This window comes from Xiphophorus maculatus, chromosome 3 (genome assembly GCF_002775205.1).
Source record: "Xiphophorus maculatus strain JP 163 A chromosome 3, X_maculatus-5.0-male, whole genome shotgun sequence".
Taxonomy (NCBI): Eukaryota; Metazoa; Chordata; class Actinopteri; order Cyprinodontiformes; family Poeciliidae; genus Xiphophorus; species Xiphophorus maculatus.
The window spans coordinates 4,755,743-4,774,426 of NC_036445.1; the positions used below are offsets into that span (position 1 = coordinate 4,755,743).

Below are 18,684 nucleotides of genomic sequence, written 5' to 3' on the forward strand. Positions count from 1 at the left end.
TTGACATGCCCTATGTGTGGATAACTATAGGATTCTGAATTAAATCAGAATTGTTCACACTGTATAGAAATCTAAAACATAAACCTCACTCTCGCTTTCTCTAATTTATTCATCCGCACTAGAAAACAAACGATGCAATAGACTTCAATTTACAACTAATTTTTCTTTAGAAATTGTCATGGGTAAATTTCAATGAACACATTGAACTTATTGAATGTTCTATCAGTTCATAAATTGCCTCTATTTGTTTTGATGGATTGAATCTCACTTGATTCCCTTTAGCTGTGCCGCCTCCACCTCACTCAGTCATGGCCATTAGAGATACAGACACCTCAGTTCTGCTGCAGTGGCAAGAACCAAAAGACAAAGACGACATCGTGGGATATTATCTGTACTACAGTGAAGCAGAAAAACAGGAGTGGAAAACTGTCAACAACAAACCTTTAACAACAACCAGGTAAAAAATAGATTGACCTGTAACGTGTCTGAATACAATTAATAAATTATTGTAATGATAACATACACTGCCATTGATCCTTATGAGTGTGTAATCCAAACATGATGTGTCTTCAGGTTTATAGTTCACGGTCTAAAGACTTGGAAGGAATATGTGTTTAGGGTGAAATCTGTGAGTCGAGCAGGAAACAGCAAATATTCAGATGAGTCTCACCCCATCCTGGTCAAATCAGCTATTAGTAAGTTCACAAAGGATTTTGTGATGTTGCAACAGTTCCTGAAATCTTAGCAGCATGTTTTAATATTTCATTTAAAGCATGCACCCTAAATGTAACACAGAGTAACACATTTAGCCAAAAGAAGTGCTGAAAAAGGTTTGCGGCTCTTTTCATTGGCATGGAAGTCATTTACCTTAGACTGACCCATCTGACCCAATACTTATTTACAATTTGCCTTTTAGCTTTCAGCAAACACGTATCAGAGAATGTAAAGGGGACCTTTTTCACTTCAAATGTACTTTTAGAAACCACATTGTGCTTTGGCAGGTTACATTCCATTGACAGATTTGGTTCACTGCCATCAAAAATCCATCACAGTCTCGCCAGCTCTGAAATGTCCTGGTGGATAATAGTATTAGTCCAGTTCTTTCCAAGAAATGAATTTTTATCAAAGAGAATATGAGCTGAATAATCCCTTTAAAAATGGCACAGATGCAACAGTTTGCAATAATAGACAGAATCTCAAGCCTTCTAAGGAAATCTTGGCATTCATGTTGTAACAGCCACGTGATAAGATACTTTCAATAAATATCTTTTACCTATAATTCTTTTGTTTGTTTGTTTTTTCCCCCTCATTTCTGCAGATGTTCCCTCATCTCCCTCTGCCATTGCCCTGCTGCTGTGCACAGAATCAGAGATGGTTCTGGGCTGGAGGGCTCCTTCCTCTAACGGGGGAAGCTCTGTTTGCGGCTACTACCTGGACCAGAAGGAGAAGGGCATGCAGATCTGGAGAGAGGTCAACATAAAACCTGCCAAAGAGAAGCAGCTCAAGGTTGGTTATACCTATATTCATAGGTTGGTGAATGGTTTTCTTATTACTATAAAACAAAACAAAATTATTACAGAGATCACATAAAAAAACTCTCTTTAACATCTTATATTAGCATTGAGCAAGATTAGCACAACATGAAACCTATTACATTGACTGATGACTAATACTGCACGTCTACCTGAATATACCATTACCATGGTGAAATGGTATAAAGAAAATAATAGGTTTCAAGATCCAAATAGACTTCCAAAAAGATTTTTAGTAACAGCATTAAGGGTTTTGAATGGACGTCCTGAATAGTAAAGTTTGTTTTTTTTATCCACTTTTTCTTTTCTTGCATGTAATTGGCAATAATAGCAAACCGTCATTCATTCTATCTGTCTGCGCCACTAGGCAACCTGGCAGTGTCCATGGAGACTCCTAACAAAGTTAAATTGGTATAGTGCTTCACCAAGAATACAAGAGCTCCATAATTGGATATTTTATGAATGTGTGAGAGGCTGTTTTTATCTCCTGAGGGGAAAAAAAATCAAGGACAAAGCCAATTAGAATGAAAATGGCTATGCACAATAACTGACCCCTCATGTTGTGTCCTGCAGTTTTTAGGACTGGAGGTCGTGTTGTTAGAAAAAACTCATTTCAGCACTTTCATAAGATAACAAGAAGTGCAATCTTTTTCCAGCATGGGGTGTTATTTTAATCAAGATGCTGATTTCTTGGAATCAAATGAATCATTTAAACATAAATTGAGCTGCTGTTTTTAATCAAAGCAGTTTTGCTTCTTTGGATTGGAGCTTTGCTCATGATTTAAGCCTAAAAAACTTGAATTTTCTGTACATCAAGAAGAAACCTACAGTCACGGTGAAAATGAAAGTACACCCTTCGTCTGTTTTAAAGCTTAAATGTAGACAGGACTATGCAAAATAAATAAATAAATAATATTTATACATGGTAACTGTTTGGAAGAAGGTGTTCTGGAAGCTGCCTGTTGTGGGAAAGTTATTCCTCAGCAGGAAAAAGGGAGCTTGTTAGAGTTGATGCAGAACATCCTTGAAGAAAGCTGGTTATTAGAGGATGGGAAAGGTCAGATATTGGTGCAGAGGTTTCCCATCTAGCAGGAAAATAACCCTAAACATACAAAGAAGAGTGGCTGTGGAGTGACCCTGATCAGGAGTCTCAAACTCAAATGCTTGATGGCTGGGTTCCTGGAGCAGTATGACTGTCTGCTTCAACATGACTCAAATAATTAGCTCATTAGTTGAGCTCTTTAGAGGTTGACTGTCTGCCAGAAAGCAATTTTGTCATTTTATTCAGGTGTGGAGAAGTGAGGATTTAGCTAAAAGTTGCAGGACACGGTCTTTTGAAGACTGAAGTTTGAAACCTTTGGTTCAGATCAAAGCATGTTAATGTATTAAAATGGCTTTAAAGTTCATACATAAATCTATTCAAGAATCTGTGGACAGATATATGAAAATATATGTTTAGAGACTGTCAAATCTGACTGAGATTGAGCTATTTTGCAGAGGGTAAAAATATTAGATATGATAAACTGGTAGCTATATATCGAAAGACTTGCAGCATACTTTTAAGAATATAAGTTGTTAAAAAATAAATAACTATGTGTTCATTCTTTTACTCTTCACAATTATGCACTATTTTCTGTTGATCTATCACAAACAAGTCAAACAAAATACACTAAGGGTAGTTGTAACATAAAAACTTTAAGGAATACGAGTACCTTTGAAAGGCAGGCATTTATTCTTTACAAGGTTTTAAAATTTTAAGAATGACAAGATACTTTACAAAAAGAAGAGTAAACTCTCCACATCCCTTGGTATGTAAAACAACACTCCATTTTAAATTCTAGCGGCACACTTAAAAATACTAGAAAAAAGTATTAATTTATTGCTAATCCATCATTGAGTACTTACTTTGTAAGTAACGTTTGTTGAGGTTATTCTTTGATTTATTACTTGGGTCCATGGTTCAGTGGGTAATTTGCAAATGTTTTATTCTAGCCTTCAAGGCTTTTTAAATGAAACTATTGATCAATTTTAGAGGTCGGGAAAAAATCAACTTGCAAGTCTGCAACAGGATTGTTTATATTAGTGTAATTTAAAAAGTGGAATAACTTTAGTTGTCAGATATATGTATTGGCAACAAAGATTATTTCACCTGATTATTAGAGCAGCAGGTCAAGTATTCAAGCAGGCAACTTTTCTTTCCAGAGAACAAAGGTTCATCTATCAGTCAGTCAAATGTAGCCTGATTGCCCCCTGGTGGCAGAAGTTTAATTTTAAAGACACTATCTGTGCCTTCTTCATGCTGGACTGTACATCGACCTGATTGATTTGTTGTTCAGTTTAAATATATCATGCAGGAAAGGATTTGCACCTAATGAAGAAAGGTGCAGGTGAGACATAGCAGCTTACAGATAGCGGCTGCTGCTGTTATGAAAAAGCTCCCTATGCTGTGGTCAATTAGTTCCTCGGAGATAGGCAGAGGCTGTGGAGGTTCCCAGCTGTTCGCCGAGGCGATAAGGGCCTTAGAGTCTAAGTGGCTGTGAATAGGAGGATCAATGAGCAGATCAATAGGCCTGAATCCCTTCTTCCCCCCCGAGCGAAAAATGTCTCAGGAGCTCAGAAACATGTTTCAGCGCCAGTAGAGCTAATAACTTGTAAATAGTCTTCTAAATTCCTGAATCAGGCAGAGTGAAGCTGTACAAGTGGAGAACATTTCCCCCTGATTGGACTTTTCTATTTATGTCTTGGTAAAACTGAGTAAAATTAGCATAGTATGTTAGATGAGTTTTTCATTGAAATAAAAAAAAAGACCATTTACGAAGCTGAATTTCAAACACAAAAATTACAAACGAGTAAATAATAAAATGATTTATTTTAAATGTATTGCATTTCTAAAGATAGATTCATAACATTCACAAAGTAATAAAGGAAAAGTTTGAAGAAAAAGGAAGAGTAATAAAAGTCAGACCAAATTCCACAAATTGTTAAAAAGAAAAACGTTTCCACTGAGATAAGTTGTGTGCCTGCTATCTGGGAACAATGAGATCCAGTGGGATAATGGGGAGCAATCAGTTCTTTGAGATAAGATGGACCAAGGCCATTCGGGCCTCTAAATGTAATGAGGATTTTAAAATCTATTCTAAATCACAGAAACCCAAGGTAAAGAGGCTAAGGTGAGAGGAATGGGATATTTCCTGGATATACCAGCCAGCACTTTGCCTGCAGCATTGGAAATCTGCTGGAATAAAAAGGAGGCAATATTTTAACTCCAAGTAAAATTGTTGTGCAGTAAAGCTGAGATTTGACGAATGCATGGAGATTTTTCCAGTACTCCTCTAAGACAGAGTAGCTTTAATTTTGGTAATATATCACTGATGGTAAATATTTAGCATGTGGTAAACATTTTTTAATTCTTGTAAAAAAAAAAATATATATATATATTGTGTAATGTCCCATGCATCAGCACCTTTCAACGCCTTATCAGCTTTGTTTGTCTGCAGGTATCAGACTTGAAAACTGGACATTTCTACCAGTTCCGTGTCTTTGCTGCCAATGCAGCTGGTGTTGGGAAACCGTCTGACGCCAGTGAAGCGTTTCTGTGCGAGAAGTGGACAATGCCAGAACCAGGTGAAAGCTAAACTCTCATCAAATCCATGCAAATGCATCTCTGCTTATCTGAATGCTTAACAGTTGCATCCAACAATTACAAACCTTACAGGTGTTATTTGAAGATGATTAAAAAATATATATTTCAAATATGAAAACAATTGCCTGCAGTGAATTAGGAAATAAATCTTATGTTTGTAGTGTTACCAAAAGATTTTATGTCTCTATACTGGTTAGTTGTGGCCAAAATATTTTAGCCTGACACAATAGGCTAAAATACACAATGACACAATAGCCGAGGTCAATGGTTAAACGAATAGTAGAGTGGTTGAAATAGCAGCCTTGAGTTAGAATTAGCTATTCACTATTTTAGCCTGTTTTTGTTTATTACAGACTTCCTTGCCTCAGTTTTTATGGCTTCAATTTGCATCAAGTCAAGACTGCTAGTGAATGACTAAATGAATCAATACAAAGTTCATGAAAGCCAATGACAATTTACTTAATCACTAAAACCTAATTTGCTCTGTGTTTTAGCCTAGCCAAAAATTACCTGCTTTTAGTGATTTTCTCATTAGCCCAGGGGAAAGATTATTGAAGACAGGGTAGCTGATAGACATCACTGACAGCATGATTGAATTAGAAGAGCAGAGTGGTTGTTTTAAAAATGTAAATCCTACTTCTGTTCTCAACACAAACGGCAAGGCTATTCCACCCATTTATTGAATAATCAAGGACCTCAAGCAGATAAATTTACTGTGGTGAAGAAAGATCCAGATTGATCAAGAATGTCCAGAATGCCTCCTAAAGATGATTCAACTAAGCAGTCTGGTCACCACCAGTGTAGAGTTTACTGGAGACTGACAGCTGACATGTGTAAGTTTTTCTGCATGCACAGTTGGACAGAGACTTTCTGATTGAAAAAGAGCAGCAAAGAAGCCACTTCTCTGGAAGATGAACATCAAAGACAGATAGAAACTCTATGAAATACCAAGGTTATACTGCAGAGTAATAGGTTAAAGTTACCTTCTCTGGCTAAGTCCCTTTTTGGAATAAAAGTTAGAAGAAAAGTTGAACACTGCCATGAATCTGCCTGTATTCATGTTATTCTTTGCAAAAGACATATTATCAAACCAGCCAAAATGTGATTAGAGAAGCCAGAACTGGTAACTTTTTGTGTTACCAGTTCTGGTAACACAACTGGTATCAGTTGTGTTACTAGTTGTGTAACTGTCATGCTTTTGGTAAGTAAATGAAACATCCTGCCCAATGTTGCTTATGAAAGGCTTCAGTAATGTCATTACCCTTAAGGCTACTATTATTTTTCTGTTTCTATCAGACCAAATCACACATAAATTACTGTGATGAAATCCTTAAGGTTAAATTCAGACAATAATTTCCAGAACTTTGAGTAAAATAGAGAGTTTGGTAATTATTTATAGGAGGGTCATAGAATCAAATCCACTTAGAGATCTGATTCTATGGCCCTCGACTTTACCCAATGATACAAAAATGATTTGGTGCTATTTTTTTTTCAAAGTATAGCACAATGTCACAATAAAAAATGGTCAAGCAAGTGGTTCAGGATTAAAACACTTAAATTTCAAGTCTACATCCTAGAATCTGATTCAATTGAGAACATCTAATTGTGCCATTATTTAAGCTATGATCAACCAACAACGGATTACTACTAATCATAATTTGGCTCAAATGCTGATGTCCTGCATGATAACCTGTAAATATTGACACTTTGCATAAACCGGTTGTGTTTCTCAATAAAAACCTTTGGAAGATAGTAAACGTTTATTACCAAAACATCAGTATAACTTAGAAGGAAAAAAAACTTAGAGAGGAACATTTCCTGTTAGCTACAATTTTATACTCAAAAGCTACAAACAGTTGGCAGGCAAAACTAGTTCTGGATTTCACAACTTGCACAAGCAAAGGTGATAACAAAAGCCACAACATATTGTTAAATTAAAGAGGAACTCCACAGTTAAAAATCATCCATTCCCATGTGATTCATTTACCTAAGAGCTTTGGGAATTTGAGCATCCGTCAATACTCTGCTGCCCTGCAGTTTCTACAATCTGTTTATCGACCCTAGCTGCGGAGGAGAGGGGAGATAGAAATAAACACCATCCATCACCTGCAGAACCCATTTCCACTTGCTGCCATCTTTACTTTTATTTAAGCTGCATCTCTAATAGTGTATGTAGTCATCTCGCTGCAAAATAAACAGGGCAGTTTGAAATACCAGGATAATAATATGCTGCCTGCCTATTGTACCATTAAAGCACACAGTGATAGCTGAGGTCAATGGTTAAATGAATGGTAAAGTGGTTGAAATAGCAGCCTTGAGTTAGAATTAGCTATTAACTATTTACCATGCGTGGTTCATATTTGATTTGTTCTTGAATATCATTGCTGGTGGAAAATTTATAATGAGAAATAATCATTTAACTCTAACAGTACACTATTAAAAGGGTACAGGCTTCGTTTTCATAAACATGCACTGCAATTTCAAAATACTGTATAATTACCTGAACCACTCAACACAGAAGCAGAAAAACATAAATGATTCAACCTTTTCATAATCTTATAAAGTCCTATTGCTCACGTTTTTTTTTCTTGAACTCTGCCTACTTTTCTCCCATTTTCAATCACGTTCTCTTACTTGAACATGACAACAGATCCTGTGGAAAAACAAGAGAAAAGTATGAAAATAGAGACCAAAGAAAAAATATCAGGCTTTAAATGACATCTTCTGCAGATGAATTTTACCTGTAGCATGTCATCAAAGAATAGCAGTCAGGAACCAAGTGATTAAAATCCCTCAGTTTTTAATTGGCTGTTTATATCTAAATGCGTAGCTGATAATAATGTTCAGAAACTTTACTTTAGGCTTCCTACATCTTTAAATCTGTCCTGGCAAGTCTTTGGAAGGAGCTTATTTCAGTCTCTTGCATGACCTTGGTCCTTGGGTCATGATCTGTATCTTGTGACTGTAGGCAAGGATTGGAACATAAGTCTGATCGATAAATGAAAAGCTTCCCTTTAGGCTCAGTACTTTCTTCACCAAAACAGATCAGAGCAGAGCCCACATTACTGCAGATGAGGCCCTAATCTGTCAATTCAGGTCTTGCTCCATCCTACTGATGATCAGAACACCAAGATACTTTAACTCCTCTACTACAAGCAAATTTAGGGAGGGAAACCAATGTGTGAGTTGAAAATGACAAACCCATCTGACAGAGTCTGATGGGTCTGACCCCCTTTTTACTGGATTTTTGTTACCTTTGACATTAACTGCATTGTTATACCCTCATTTGTAACATAATTTGATGTTAAACTTGATTCAGTTACTTTTAGCTTGAAAAATACCCAAGCTAAATGTTAGAATTAACCATTTAACTATTCCCATTCTGAGGTTTCTAAATCACAGAGATGGCTGATAGTGTGCAACAGACATAAGATTAGTGTTGTCAAAGACTCTTACACCAGTACATTAATAAAGCAAGCAGATAGAAAATATCAGGATCTTTGGCTGTTTTGATAACACTGCACATTGAGTTCAGGAGACCACTGTGTACCTAAATTATTCAAATGAAAAGCATTTCTCAGATAATGATCAGGAAAATTAACAAAAACAGCTCAAATCTGTAGAAAACCCTTGAAATTTTATCAGATTGCACAAAGAACAAATTAAGCCAGAAAATCATGACTGGTTAAAGGGTAGTGTTGGAAAGGGAAGGATCTTCTTAAAGAGACAGAGGCCAATTTCAAAGCTTCAGATACGGCCATCATGCAAAAGTCTTTTACGTTTTTTTATAACAACTAAAGGCAAAACAGTGAACCAACTTGACTGTGCTATAAAATAACACTATGTTTTTGGAAGATACATAATACCCTCCTCCATTTAAACAAAGTATACAGTACAGACCAAAAGTTTGGGCACACCTTCTGTTCCTTTCAGATATACAGACAGAGTTTGGACAATTTTGTTTTCGCCATAAGAACTGTGAGACAAAAACAATCATAGAGTTGAAATTTCTTTATTATTTTAAAATTATTACTGTTTGTAGCATTACCAAACAGCATTCTCTGTGGATTACCTAAATAATTCAGACCCTTACTTTCAGTCAAAAGTTTCCAAGGAGGAGTAATGTTTCCAAACCCATATTGTTGGGTTTTGCAGTACCTTCAATTGTGGTAAAGCAGAGAATCCTTGTTGTTTGAAGAACTTTTAGGGCAGGATAGAGGAAAGGTCCCAATGCTCAGTTCCTTATTTCTGAACTCTGATGGTCCAATTTAGTCCAAAGACCAAATCAAAGTCCAGAATGTAGAAATCACTACTTGGAAGGAGAGCAGAGTTCAATCACCAAAATGATGCAATAATAAAAAAAATCCAACTCACTATCTCCAACAGGGGAAAGGCAGAGGAAGGGTCAACAAAACAGTCCAGTGCAGAATCACAGATATCAGGGTAATTGCTTGAACTTGTGCTGGAGAGCTGAGACAGGGCTGCAGCCGATTTGGCAGAGGCCAAGAGGAAACAAGTGAGTTTTATAAGCAGTAGGACAGAAGCAGACAATCAGGCAATTACAGGGAGAGTAATTGATGCATTCAGGACTGTCTATGAAATCACATATGGGCTGCAACCGTTACATCTTTAAGTTGGATTTTTTTAAAAGATGAAGTTTGAAAGCAGTAGACACAGCTCTTGTTTCTCCTTACAGATCCCGATAGGCTCACATTTCTCATATCGCAAACATAACTAGATATGACAAATCTTGGGATTTGAGGGGATCATGTTTCCTTTACTTATATGTAAAAGTACAAATTTTTATTATACTTATTATGAATATAAACATTCCCGACCACATACTAATTCACCCGATCTTTAGAAGTATATGGCAAGTGAATGGAAAAGACTTTTGCCTTGCTCAGTTCTGTATTTTGTACCATTAATATAGGAAATGGAGACAAGCTCGGCAAAATGAGCAGCTCATTAATCTTGGCAAATGGGCTTTCCTCTATAACATAAATAATTTAAAAATGACTAAAAATCAATCTGCAAATTGACTACCACGTGCAGCATTGAAGTCAATCTGGGTAGATTAGGAGTCTATGATCTTATTTTCAATTTGATTCATATTCCCAATTTATTTGTGGCTTGCAGATGTTTCCTGTGTGTTGCTTATTCAGTTCTCTGGTCCTCAGGTTGCCCGTATGACCTGGAGTTCAGGGAAGTGAGAGACGACTCCCTGGTGCTCCGATGGGCGTCTCCGCTTTATGAGGGTCAAAGTCCGGTCAGTGGCTACATGCTGGAAATGAGCCAGGGAAACCAGTCAGACAACTGGACGATTCTGACTGCCAAACCTGTTTCTAAAACTCATTACAAGGTGAGAGGCGCAAAACAACATGTTTACCAAAGGCACCTGGATCAGATTTAACTTCAAAGTATATTGAACAGAAGTGTGTATTATTATTGCATAACCCAATCGGAAGAAACTGCTCATATCTATGTCTGCAGCGTTAAGGTTTAAATCATTAATTGAATTATTTCAGTGAGTTGTAAACAATGAATCTGCTCCCTGTGGCATCTAGGTGACAGGTCTGCAGACAGGTCACACCTACTGCTTCCGTGTGTCGGCTGTTAATAATGCAGGAGTTGGTCGTGCTTCCCTGCCCTCTGAGTCGGTCACAGTTCAGACCCAACCAGGTCAGTTTACTGGACTGATATTAGAATAGAACTTTCTATAAACCTGTGCTGTCATTGGTTTATTAGCCTAATCAGGCCAGATTTGTCTATGGATAAGAATACTGAAGAGGATCTTGAATAGCATGTATTATTTGTCTGTTAAATAAAATCAAGAAATGATTAGATTGTCATAATTTAATGCTAAATCTAACGCTCCAGAAGACAGAGGACAAGCACATTTCCCTGAAATATTACATTTTTCTGTTAAACAACAAACAGGCCTTTTATAGAAACTCGCCAAATGTATTTTATGCTAATTTTATGGCAACTAGAAATGTTTTAAAAAAGATGACTGTTGTTTTTGAAAGGGAGGAGAAAGTGTAAAGAGTTTCATCTACAGCAGTATTATGTCTTTAAGAAAACTGAAGTTCTTTAGAACATTTCCTAAAACCTTGTTAAGCTTTGATACACTAACCAGCCCATGTCTAGTTGTCACAGCTGTTTTGAATTTTTCAGGAACTAAAGAGATTAAGATCGGTGTGGATGACGATGGGTTTATATTTTTGGGCTATGAGGCTGTTGAGATGAACGACGATAGCGAGTTTATCTGGAGCAAAAATTACACAGAACCCATCGATTCTCAGAGAACGAAAGCAGAAACCACAAAGAACAGGTAAAATTACAACAAGTAACTTGTTCTGTTTGTTTTGAGTTAGGTTCCATTCAGTTACTACTTAATTAATCATGACACATCAGTTACATTAAATATTAAGTTGCATTTTAGGTGTATTTCTTATCAATAAAATTGTGGTTTTGAATTGTCAGATCTTTTCATTTTGAAGAATAATTGCTCCCTTGGTAGAAAGGAGTTTTAGCACAAAGTCTGACAGCAGACAGAGTCTACAGCAGATCTTGCTACAGACTCAAGAACACAAAGCTGAAAATGCTGAGTCTACTTATTTGTCTTTTTACTTTATTGTTTGTCTATCAGGTCAGTTGTTACCTTCACAGACCCATCTGAGGAAGATCTGGGTCTGTACACTGTGGAGATGAGTGGTTGTCCTCAGCTTTCATCCAGCTATGATTTTACAGCTGAAGGTACTTCCTGAACACCAGTAACCAGAGTCTGATTTTAGGAATTAATTATCGTCTCTTCTGAGACATTGCCTTTATCCATTCCTCTACAATACCACCAGAGACACACACTTTACTGTTCTGTTTGTGTTTCTTTTAAAAATTATCGAACCTTCTACTTCTATATATTCTTTTGTCTTCTTTTATTTTTAGACCTCGAACGTCTCAAAGATCTCAGCTGGCAGGTCAGAAACCCATGTACGTATCATCACTGAGGTGCAGAGGTGCTGAAAATCCAAACCTCAGTAATTTGTTATCCTGCTGTATATTATTTACAGTATGCAGGTTTAATGCTGTTTTATAAGTTTTATGATCTGACCTGCTCTGTCTTTGATTTCACTCTGCAGTGATTGCACTGAAGTCAACTTGGCAAGTGGAGGTGTCTGAGAAAGGCAACGTGCGCCTTTGGCTTCAAACCGAGAGTCTGAGTGACTCTGCTGAACTCCGTCTTGTTTTTAACGACCGGGAAATCTCCACCTCTCCAGTAGGTTTCCTCAGTTGACAGATATCTTATCAGATGATGAGCTGCAAGTACTTTGCTTGGATTGTTGGAGCCAATGTTTCCTGCCTATTAAACCGAGCTGTGAGCTGACATATTGACAAAGAGCTAAAGGTTACTTTGCGTCTTTGCCAATTTATGCCCTTTGTTTCTACCTAAATGTTGCATCCATTTTGTGCCCATACACAAGTCACTTTGTACTTATGTTCTGGAAATAATATGCATTACATATTATTCCCATTCAATTTATGAAGCCAGGTTGGATCCGTCAACACTTGAAAAATGTGGGTCTCTGATCACAACAAAACAACTCTGTGATCTCCATCTAGTTGATATTATTTATGGGAGTCAGAGAAACACATATAAGCAGATTATGGAAAATCACTTCAAATAGATTTTTGTGAAGCCATGTGAAAAAGAATGTTGCAAAGGCATGGCAAATGGCCACGTGAGGAAAAGCTGATTTAAATATTCTGTATGTTTTTCTCTCCCTCTATCATTTGAATGTTTACATTATTAAAAAAACAATATGAAGTATTCAGTATTTAAAGTCAGGGACTTAGAAGAACATTTTAATCCAGATATCCACATTGTCAGTATGATAGTTCCTAAATATCAATATTATTGTAAAAACATTTCAATTACAGAAGCCTGTTATCAGATTTAAGTGTTATCTACTTTGTCTTCAAGTTTTAAATAGAAGGAATGTCACACACAAGCTTGAAAGAGTTTTTTGGTTTCTGTATTATCAATGAGTTTATGTGTGCATCTGTCTTCCTAACAAGTCAGCATGAGCCCAAAACAGCAATTAGTGCTCTAATAAACATCCTGCAAGGCAGGAAGTAGATGCTGTCAGCAAGGATGAAGAGCAGGTGAGTATGGCAGCAGAGAGGTCTGGAAGCTCAGTTAATTTAATTAAGTGAGGAAGACGAGAATACCGCCTGAGGTGAAGATAGAGATAGCACTCACATCTGAAAAAACATGTCACACTTGGTTAGTTGCTAGAGAGAGACTCAAACATTCAATATTGATGATTTACTCTTTTTATTTTTAAGTTGGTAAATTAATAAATATAGAAGGAGGTAAGGCAATAACTAATGTTTTAAGAATAAAATTGTTTATTTTTGTCCTTCCTGAACAGGTGGCCCCTGCATTAATTATTATTTTTTTGTACAGTCTGTAAAGTCTTGAATCATCTCACAGTCCTTATGTTTGAGCATAAAATGTGCCAATGAATCAGTGTTGTTCTAACAACAGACAATTTTAGAAAAAAAATATTCTTTTGTTGACTTGCTCTTTATCATAGTTATAGTCAGGGACAGACACTGAATGCTTGAGTGACATAACTTTTTTAGTGTTTCACAAAAATAATAATAATCACTTACTTGTGTCATGTAAATCTAAACAACCTAAAAATGATTTGATATTCTTACTAAGCAGCTTACAGTTCAACACATAATGACCTTCTATTTCTATTCCTTAAAACTGAGTTCATTTCCCAAGCAACTTGTATGTGAATTCTGATTTCTCCTTATAAGCTATAATATGACCATCCTTATTCGTTCACGTTCAGAGCAGTCACTGTAACACATGGGTTATATATATATTCTCATAGCTCTTGGCTTAAACATTATATCTATGTTCTTCATGCACATTAAATGAGGAAAAAAGCAAAGTCAATTTGAAACCCTGAAGAACTTTGATCAAAATCACTTTGGAAGATTAAACTAAAGTCTTGAGTTTTCAGCTGTGATCATAAAGAAATTATGGTCTAGCTTAAAACTTTTGCACAGAGATGTAAATGTCTGACATAACCTCCCATGGGTCTGAGCTCTCTAAAGGGGAAGCTGTTAGAATTCCAGTCCCAAAAGTTACTAATCTCATCTTGTTACAAACAAATCATATTTAGAAGAAAGATATGGTATTTAAATAAAGAAAAAGAATTCGGATATCCAAAGACAGCAGCATTGTAATCATCAGTGAACATCAGCTGAATGTAAACATATTTAGTATATATGTATGTTATGACAACAAGCTGAAAATAATCATCGCCGCTGTTCCGTCCGTGTTATAGAACGGCGTTCTGAAGCAGCCGCTGGGAGAACAATGAACACAACCCCGAATGTTTATTGTGTCTCTTGGTTGTGACTGTTTTACATTCAGTGACTTCCATTTTATTCCATTACTTCCCAATATGAGGGCTCCGTCTGAACAGTACTGATTATACATTATTTCTAAATGATCACAGCTGAGGTTTGCAAATGCAGAAGCCATTTAACTGATTAGGGCCCTTGGGCTTGCCATACATCACAAATCACTTCCACCAACTGAGGCCTATCAACATGCAAGGCATACACTTAACTTGATGAACATAAAAGCAATGAAAATGAGCTCGAGGTCTGTTCCCTCTGTGTCGCTGCTTGTTAGTGTGTTTGAATTTTTTAGAGAACAGAAATATTTTATCACCAGAGCGCAGATGTTACTCCAGACCCTTTGCACTCTAATTCATGATCCATTCTCTTTGTGCAAGGAACCATCTTTACAGAGGATACCAAACCGCTTGGGGGACGAGCTGCCTGATTATGAGCCAATGAACGTTGCCTGCAGTAACATTTGTTTGTTTTTCTGCAGCGCCGCAAGATAAACTTCGACAAGGCCAAAGGTCTGGTGGAGATACTGTTTGATCAGCTCTCTCAGGAGGACGAAGGCTCGTACACCGCTCAGCTGAGGGACGGCCGTGCCAAGAACCAATGCACTTTGGTCTTTGTGGATCAAAGTGAGTCATAAATTCACCCAACAACAGAGTTAGTCATTTTGCCTGGATTATGTATCATTAGGAAATACCAACTCTGATTAATTGCAGCATTAAAAAAGGAATGAAATGGGGAAAAACTGCTCAGAACAAACATTGCTGAATTTAAAAGATTCTACTCTTAGATAAAAATGAACAGATCTGCAAAATCAGAAAATATTTTAACCAGTACAAAAAAGTGCAGGACTTTGAAGTAGGTCAAAAATGACATCTTTTTCAAACATTTTTACAAATTAAAATCTGAAATGTGTTTCATGCAAAGGCATTTACCAAATTTGTACTGGATGCAAATAAGTTTTCTTCCACTTCATTGAGTTAGTCTGTTATTTAAAATCTAAAAAGAAAACTGTTAACGTATATGATGGCAATAAGACCAAGGTGAACATGATCAATGTATGAATACAGCAAGGCACAGTTTTACAGTCTGGTCTGTTGTGTCTTATTAGAGTTTCGTGAAATACTGGCCCTGGCTGACTGGAATCGAAGGGACATTCAGAGAAAGACTGGTAAGACATTCTTCGAAAGCAAAACTGACAGTAAATTAATAAATATTGATCATTCCTTACTTAAAGATGATACACAAAAAGAACACATAGCCAGAGGAAGATTTCTTTTTCTTATTTTATGCATAGTTGGATTATTATACATATGCTTTTGTTCCACGTAAATATTATAGAAACCTGGATGTCAAAAACCAAAAACACATTTTAACAAGACGAGGGAACATTAATAAAAGAGAAAAGTAAATGTGATAGAGTTAGCCAAAAGGCAAATATTCATGTCTTGTTTTTGGAATAAAAGATTTAGATTTCTGAAATCTGCTTCTGAACTGTTGGTTTTTATCTCCTTTCACCTCCATTTGATGTGTATGCACAGAGGCCAATGTCCTAGTGGACACTTGTGCAAGAATCTCACACAATTTTTTTATTTTATTTTTTTACTATTATAAATCCAAGCTAGGCTCAAACTGTACAGATGCTCTTTTTGTTCAATACAGCTAGAATATTTCCATGTATTCTAGCTGTATATATAGCCAGAATACATGTATACAGTATTCTAGCCATGTATACAGTATTCATGGCTGTATACATGATTTAAAAAGCGATGGCATAGATGATTTTGTGTTTCTCTTTTTGCTGTTAGTGCTTTGATAGATCATTCTAGCATAATTTAACTTAGTCATTATAAATGTGTGCTTTTATATGTTGTTTATTGTTTTCCTTTTCTTCCAAGGACCTTATTTCCAGGAATTTTTGACATGGAGTGTGAATAAGGATTGTGAATTAATTATACAATGCAAGGTACTTTTATATCTCGTGTGTGAAAATTCCTGATAGTAGTGAGACAGTGCTAAGATTATTGTAAGAGTGAAAATTCAACTATTTTAGTACAAATACCAAAAGCAACTAGAAATTATTCTGTATTTTATTAATTATTTAGAATATTTTAGGCAAGTTAGACTATTATTCTCACTCTTTGAATAATGTCTGATCTTGAAACATTGTTTTTTTAAAAAGTCTGTTTGATCAGTCTGATCAGTCAACAAGCTATTTTATTAATCATTTAGAATATTTTAGGCAAGTTAGACTATTATTCTCACTCTTTGAATAATGTCTGATCTTGAAACATTGTTTTTTAAAAAGGATGAAGAAAAACAGAAGCATATTTTTACTAAAGATTAGAAAAATTCCTCAGTTTTTGAATACCTTCATGAAAAAAATCCACCAAGTCAAGATTAAGTTCATGATCCGAATAAAAGAAAAATAGCTTAAAAAGTAGAAGTCTCTTTGTTGTTCATAGGTATAGGGCAGTGTTAGTTCTGCACATTGTACCAGGTTAGTTTAGAAACAGTTCAATCTACAGTCTTAATAAATGAGAAAATCTCTGCATTATTTAAAATAAATAAATAAATAAGCAAAAACGGAAGAAATTCGAAAAACACAGATGTTCTTTTTCACAGCACTTTGAACACAGCATTTTATAGAATTTCTTTAGTTAAGAATTTTGACCAAAGTAACTGTAAAAGAAAGACAGGTGGACTTTTTTAAACAAATCCACATGCAATTGTAATGGTGGAGTAAAATAAAAAATTATTTGAAGGCTTTCTACACACTTGATATTTAATTACATAAAAAGAGGTTCAACAGAAAAAAAAATGACAGTCTAAAGCCTTAGAACCATCAGATAACAAATATAATGACAAAACAGAAAGTCGACTGGCATTAGGGCTCTGTGCAGTGTCATATATTTTATTTCTTGTTAATATCTTATGACTTTATTAATCTGATGTTCATGTCATGTTATGTTTATATTTTAATGTTTACTAATTTTCACCATATAAACCTGTCTGAGCTCCTGGAGAAATTGTTTTCTGCAGCTGCAAGGGAGCCAGATTGGCTCTCGTATGTTTCTGGTTCTTTGTCCTTGGCATAAAAACGATGTGTTGATGCTGTCTGGCAGGGCTTTTACTGACCTGTTCATCACTAGTGTCAGATTTTGTAGGCTTTAATATCATGCATGGGGTATTAATAAACCTGACAGAGTGATTTTCATTTAACAGTGCTTGGACAGAGTGATTTTCATTTAACAGTGCTTGGATACCTGTTTTTCCCATAACATGATTGGTATCTCCTTGCTAACAGGTGACAAACACGAATAAGGACACTTCCTTCAAGTGGTTTAAGGATGGTCTGGAAATTAAAGACCTTTCTTATGATCAGACAACTGGGATTATCTCGCTCTCAATCTCACAGGTAATGGAAAAAGATGAATCTCCCCTGTCTCTTTGTATTAGAAATTACACTCATAAACTGTAGCTGACACAGAGAAGCAACATAATAGTGACTCATGGTTGATAATTAAAGGATACAGTCTAGACATATACTATAAATCAGTGTGTCCGTTTTAAAGTTAACTTGAGCTGAAGTTAAATATTATATTAATTATTTTTGGTTTTCTACAAATATATTAAATTATGGATTTCAAATGAACTTCCTTTAGGTGACGAAGAAAGAGGCCGGTTCATACAGAGCTGTGGTGTCAGACAGCCGAGGAGAGGATGTCAGCACCTTGGAGTTACTAGACAATGGTTCGACGAAACCTCATTACACAAACACACTTCTTCCATCTGTAATGGAAATGAAGCAATTAGAATAATAAGTAATCAAGTTCTGGTACAACAAGCTCTCTGAAGATGTATTTTGTTTGTTTACAGAGTATGACAAGCTTCTCCAGCAGCTGAGTGAACAATGCGGTGAGTTAGACACATTTGATATGAAGTGTCCTGTGTTATTACACAGGCATGCCTTTTTAATTAACTATGCTATATTCGCTCTGCTCCCTTCATTACATTTATTATGCAAGACAAAAAGCTATATTTTCAACCTCACAAATCAAAACACAC

At 36.0% G+C, this 18,684-nt stretch overlaps 1 protein-coding gene across 1 annotated transcript in view; it reads left to right on the plus strand.

Annotated features, from left to right (window-relative positions):
* The window catches only part of LOC102231864 (myomesin-3-like), a 56,733-nt gene that overhangs the window by 33,724 nt on the left and 4,325 nt on the right, over window positions 1-18,684 (plus strand). The window contains exons 16-31 of the mRNA XM_023329411.1: window positions 283-457; window positions 574-695; window positions 1,319-1,506; window positions 5,030-5,156; window positions 10,356-10,537; window positions 10,743-10,857; window positions 11,353-11,509; window positions 11,828-11,934; window positions 12,124-12,168; window positions 12,318-12,454; window positions 15,101-15,245; window positions 15,728-15,787; window positions 16,515-16,582; window positions 17,924-18,034; window positions 18,282-18,369; window positions 18,496-18,534. Of these exons, the coding sequence (XP_023185179.1) occupies window positions 283-457; window positions 574-695; window positions 1,319-1,506; window positions 5,030-5,156; window positions 10,356-10,537; window positions 10,743-10,857; window positions 11,353-11,509; window positions 11,828-11,934; window positions 12,124-12,168; window positions 12,318-12,454; window positions 15,101-15,245; window positions 15,728-15,787; window positions 16,515-16,582; window positions 17,924-18,034; window positions 18,282-18,369; window positions 18,496-18,534 (1,866 nt within the window). The remainder of the gene's footprint in view (window positions 1-282; window positions 458-573; window positions 696-1,318; window positions 1,507-5,029; window positions 5,157-10,355; window positions 10,538-10,742; window positions 10,858-11,352; window positions 11,510-11,827; window positions 11,935-12,123; window positions 12,169-12,317; window positions 12,455-15,100; window positions 15,246-15,727; window positions 15,788-16,514; window positions 16,583-17,923; window positions 18,035-18,281; window positions 18,370-18,495; window positions 18,535-18,684) is intronic.